This window comes from Pteropus vampyrus, unplaced genomic scaffold, assembly GCF_000151845.1.
Source record: "Pteropus vampyrus isolate Shadow unplaced genomic scaffold, Pvam_2.0 Scaffold140, whole genome shotgun sequence".
Taxonomy (NCBI): Eukaryota; Metazoa; Chordata; class Mammalia; order Chiroptera; family Pteropodidae; genus Pteropus; species Pteropus vampyrus.
The window spans coordinates 778,766-784,336 of NW_011888921.1; the positions used below are offsets into that span (position 1 = coordinate 778,766).

The 5,571-nt window shown below is 34.9% G+C and overlaps 1 protein-coding gene across 1 annotated transcript in view; it reads right to left on the bottom strand.

Moving 5' to 3' along the window:
* The window catches only part of ADAMTS20 (ADAM metallopeptidase with thrombospondin type 1 motif 20), a 163,508-nt gene that overhangs the window by 23,524 nt on the left and 134,413 nt on the right, over positions 1–5,571 (bottom strand). Inside the window, exons 29-33 of the mRNA XM_011368332.2 lie at positions 4,297–4,497; positions 3,456–3,585; positions 3,148–3,239; positions 2,966–3,060; positions 2,317–2,450 (exon numbers count right to left, since the gene is read on the bottom strand). Coding sequence (XP_011366634.1) covers positions 2,317–2,450; positions 2,966–3,060; positions 3,148–3,239; positions 3,456–3,585; positions 4,297–4,497 — 652 coding nt within the window. The remainder of the gene's footprint in view (positions 1–2,316; positions 2,451–2,965; positions 3,061–3,147; positions 3,240–3,455; positions 3,586–4,296; positions 4,498–5,571) is intronic.

The window sequence follows — 5,571 nt, forward strand, 5'->3', positions numbered from 1 at the left end:
CTTATGGGTTAGGCTGGGGCAGAGCAAACGATTTTCAAATCATATTTTGCTAGTACCTCTTCCATCATTTCCTGAATGACCCACAGATAGCCGTTACTTAACATATCCAAAGCAAATGCATTATCTTTTTCTCTAAACTTACTCACCTTGCTGTATTTCTCATTTCACTGGACTATATCACCATATACTTGTCTACTTTGGAAATCTATCTAAATATTTCATGTCACTAGTCCTTATATTCCTTGTTAGAAAATCCTGTGGCTATATTTCTCAAAGGCCCTCTGTTCTGAACCATGTCCTTAATTTAGGCCTTCATCACTTTCTATCTGAATTATTACATTAGCTTCCCAATTATCTTCACAGATATGATTTGTTTTCCCTCCGGGTCTGTTTCCTCTCCTATCTATATTTTTGCTGTTAATAGTTCCCATAACTTATAAGTTCAATTGTGTAGTTTAATATACATTGTACTTCATGATCTGCTTCCTGAGAACTTCTCTAACAAGCTGCCTTCACCCAATCTCCATTTGATTAATGCTTAGACAGAACTGAACGTTTTATTCTCTGATGGAACTAAAATGCTTCACTTTTTCATGCTTTTTGTTCATACTGTCCCCAGCTCCTGAAATTCCATTTCCCCACTTTGATTAATTCAAATTTAGCTTCAAGATTTACTCAAGACAGCTTCTTAAGGAAAGTTGAAGACTTTTATTCAACGAATACTTATTTAGAACCTATTGTGTATTGAGCATTATTCTAAATACTGTTAAGAACAGAACAGTGGATGAAACAGGGGATGATGGAACCTGAGTATTTCCAGAGAGAAATAAATAGTATATTGGGAGAGATAATTGCTATAGAAAAGAAATAAAGCAGGAAAAGGATGGGGAGAAAGGAACTTTAAGAGTGGAGAATAGTCTAGGATGGACTCATTGAGAAAGTGAATTTAAGCAAAGATCCAAAAGAAATTAAGGAGTAAACCCTACACATAACTGAAAAAATAGTTCCAGGCAAATAGAACAGAAAGTGCAAAAGCCTTAAGGTGGGGGCATGCTTGATGTAGTCAAGGAATAGCAAAAGGACAAGTGTGTCTGGAACAGAGTGTGCACGGCAGGGAGTATAGAGGGAACGCGTAATGAGGGAGAGGTAATGGAGATGGGAGGCCATGTTGAGTTTCGTTGACCATTGACAGGAATCTTGATTTTACTAAGAGTAGATGGGAAGTGTTTGGAGAGTTATGAGCAGAATTTGAGGTTATTAAAAAGATGAAATGAGATGATGTATAAGACATAGAATGATTGTGTTTTCATGAGATCACTCTGGCTTCTCTGTGGAGAAGAGAATCTAGGTCAAGAGGAGGTAGAAAGATGAAATGGAACTTGAATGCCACCGGAGTAAATAGGAATACTAGTCAGTAGGCATAATAAAATGGTGAAAAAATGATTTGGACTTGAACCAAAATGGTAGCACATGAGGTAGTGAGGTAATTTAGGCTTAAAGAGATATGTCCACAGTCAGTCACATAAGTGGTAAATGGATGCAGAGAATTTACACCCAGTCTAACTCCAGAGTTCATAATCATAACCACAATAGTATAATGCTTGCCTGCTACAGTAATGGTGGATACTCAGTAAATGGTAGCCATTATTACTAACAATAATACTTCATTATCATATGACTGATTTAGAGATTATGTATTTATGCATTCATTGTCTCAACAAACTATTTTTGTTTCTTTTTATGGTTTATGCACTGCATTAAGCACTGGTGAGTCAATTGGGATTTAGAGTTTCTATTTCTGAAATAAACTTCTTTACCTTTTCATGTAGATATGTAACTTCCAGGATGACAAGCTGCTTAGTGCATATTAGGTTTCATAAGTATGTTTTGACTCGACTGTATTATAAATTGCTTCCTACATAGGCAGCAGGTTCATAGTCTGGGATCTGTGGGTGGGACTTTCTCTCCCCACAATGCCACTTACAAACTGTAACAAAACACTTAACTTTTATAAGTGTGTCTTAATTTCATCACTTGCAACAGTGTGATGCAATTCTGCCTTAAATAGTTAAAAAGATCAACTGAGACTACAATTTATGGCAAAAGCTTATCACTGTCATTACCACTACATTTTTTATTAAGGGTCCCCATGGTCCATGTCATTGCAGAGAAAGTATATAGCTAGCAACTTAAGTAACTATTGCACAGTGCTAGACCCTTTGCTATACCCTAGCTATTACATTATACCAGCATATTGTTAGAGTTTCCTTAGCAGATAGAGGCTTTTCATTTTATAAACAGAGATTCAGCACTTACTTTTAATTTGCATAGAAGTGAGATCAATTCTTATTTTGCTGAAAACAGTGTGTCCAGCAGCCAGGTAATCATTTTTACATTCACAGTCTTGCCTCCTACTTCCATTAAAAGGACATTCATATGGATTTTGTAGTCTGTAACAACATTAGAATATTTTTATTGTTAGATACAGTTATTAGCCCATAAACGGTAAACTTTGGAAGTAAGAAGGTAAAAGATACACTCTTCAGGATGGCAGTGTCCACAGTTAAATGAGAAAAAAAGTAAAAAGCACTGAGTTTAAGCTGAAATTATCAATGGAAGATTCGAGACCAGTTTATGAAAAAATAATCTGTAGTTCTAGCTTTTGTTATTGGAATTACTATGATTTCTATGAAAATACACATAAGTCTTAAATTTTCCCCTTCTCTGTAGTCCCACTGCCCATCCACAGTATCCTTCTTTCTCTCTTTGTGAGTACGTGGTAACATTCAAGTCTTTATTGTTGAACAGGCCTGGACAAAATCTAAATTCGGTGCTCATATGTCGACCTGCTTCTAAATTACTTGTCCCACTTGCAAGCTATTCAGATATCACTCTGAATGCCAGAACTTCTGATTTTCTTGAAGAACCATAAAAATGCACTGGTAAGCCAAAACACATCTCGTACCTAAAACCATACACTTCAGAAAAGTTGTCTTCTTCACCTTTGACCAATGATATATATTCCTTGGGGTTCTCTAAATGCATCCCTGAACAATAGATCTAAAAGAAAAATGCAAACATTTAAAAATGCTTTTTCAAAAGCCAATGGTCAATGTTGAAATCAAATAGGAACTGTTCTCATAATACCTTTATCATTCTTCCCTTAATGTTAAGGTAATAGTCACCATCCTTGGTAATGTTTTTCTCTTGGATTTCTTTGCAGCTGGTAAATGTTTTACCTTCAAGGACAAGTAAATACAACTTATCAACAATGAACAAATTACAAACACAGCATGAATTTAACTCAATCATACGAATATTATTATACTCTGCAAAAATAGACATTTCAATTTGTGGAGCATATGGCTACTACAAATATTTATTTTCAAATTTTAATTAAAACTTCTTAGGGCCACTTAGGTACTGGGTAGATTTTTGAAGTCTATATTACTTACAATCACTGACATAACATTTCTTTTGAGCATCTGGCTTTAAACGCTTTAAACATAAGTCACTGGACCAATCATTTTCAGCCATGCATTCCACTCTCCTCTCCATTATCCCAACTCCACATGTCACTGAGCACTGTTAACAGAGTAAAATTTGAAGTTAAAGTATTTAATGGATAATAAGGCCAGTAAATCCATATCTCCTCCTCTCAGACTAGGTTCTTTTGGAAGAAACTGAAAATCAATAGTGGCTAGAACTACTGCAGATACAAATATACTCTAGAGGCTGGACCATCACAGATGGGAGTGATCCTTAGGCATTAGCCTGAATCGACTATTTCTCAGCTACTATTTCTACGATTTCTTAGTCCCTTCATTTATTTTGTATAGTTATATCAATAGTATATTATAAATGCCTGATAAAAATTAATTAATGTTGTCTGAGACTACTGAGTTTTTCTCACTGTTATATGCTGTTTGCAAAGCAATATTTACTTGCTTTCTATCAATTAAACTGGAAATGGAATATAGTACAAATAACTTTTTCCTCATATATTAGATTTATTTACTCCTTCACTTCACCAACAAATATTTTCAAGCATCTACTCAAAATGCAAGCCACTGTGCAAGGCTCTCTGAGGAATAGAAATAAGTATTATAGTTTCTGCTTGTAAGAAGGTTACAGCAAGCATAGAAAAAGATATTTATACAAATAACTGATAAAGCAGTTTTTAGACTATAGGGGATTGAAACAACTCTGAGATCTAGTTAGATATGCAGATTACTAGGCGTTCCACACCTAGAAAGTCTCATTCGGAAGGTTTTAAATTCATAATTATATGCTGACCTTGCTCCATTTTCCAACTCTCCAAGTGGCAGCATGCAAACAGCTCTCCAAATTGCACTTGTAAACCTGAGGGGAAGGCAGCACAGGGCATTCTTGATAGTCCACAGGCCAAAGCTGATGGAGTTTATATTTCTCAGTAGACTGGATCCCAATGCAATATGTAATCCTTTGTCGGTAATTAAGTCCACAGTTACCTGCACACTGGAAAAATAATAACAAGGAGGAGAAGATGTCCTTAAACTTGACCAGGGCATAATATTCACTAGGGACATATATACAAATATATACACACACTATGCAATATTATTCCCACAGCAACCCTATTTATTAGCCTCATTTACAGGTAAATAAACAAAAGTTCGGAGACATTAGGTAACTTTCCCAGTTATACCAATAGATGGAAAGGGTCCAAATTCAGCTAGATTGACTATCTGTAGCACCTACTAAGTGAAAAAAGCCAGATATAAAAGACCACAAATTATATGATTCCATTTATATGAAATGTCCAGAATAGGTATGTCCATAGAGACAGAAATTAGACATGAGTTTATTTGGGGTTTGGGGAAGAAGGAGATGAGGAGTGACTACTAATAGATATAAAATTTCTTTCTGGGTGATAAAATGTCTTAGTATTAGACCATGGCGATGGTTACATAAACTTGTGAAAATTCCCTACATTGTCAATGCACACATATAAATGTTAGAATTAGCAAAGAAGGACATTAAAACATTCTTAATAACTCTATTCAAAAAGTTAAGTAGAGACATGAAAGATATTTTAAAAAAGCTGAAATCAAACATCTAAAGATGATTACACCATCTGAGATGAAAAATAGCCTTGATGGGGAAAATGGCAAATCAGACATCATAGAAGATTAGTGGACTTAAAATAAGTTATTGATAATACTACAACCTAACTGAATCTCAAAATATTTATGAGACATCAGTCAAAAAATAGTACATACTGTAGGATTCCATTGATATAAAACTCAAGAAAATGCAAACTACTATAGTGACATATCACTAAAATAAAAAATAGGTTAGGTTACCTAAAGGGTGAAGAAGGGAGAGGGGAAGAATTGGGAGAGAGCTGGGAGGAATTGCTCTTTATTGTGAATATGCTAACAGCTTTATGGGTATATCCATACATCAAAACTTATCAAACTGTACACTTTAAATGTGTGCAGCTTATTATTTGTCAATTATATCTCAATAAAGTTGTTTTTAAAAAGCAAGCCATTCTGCAGAACCAGTTTGCCAAACTGTTCCTAGTAG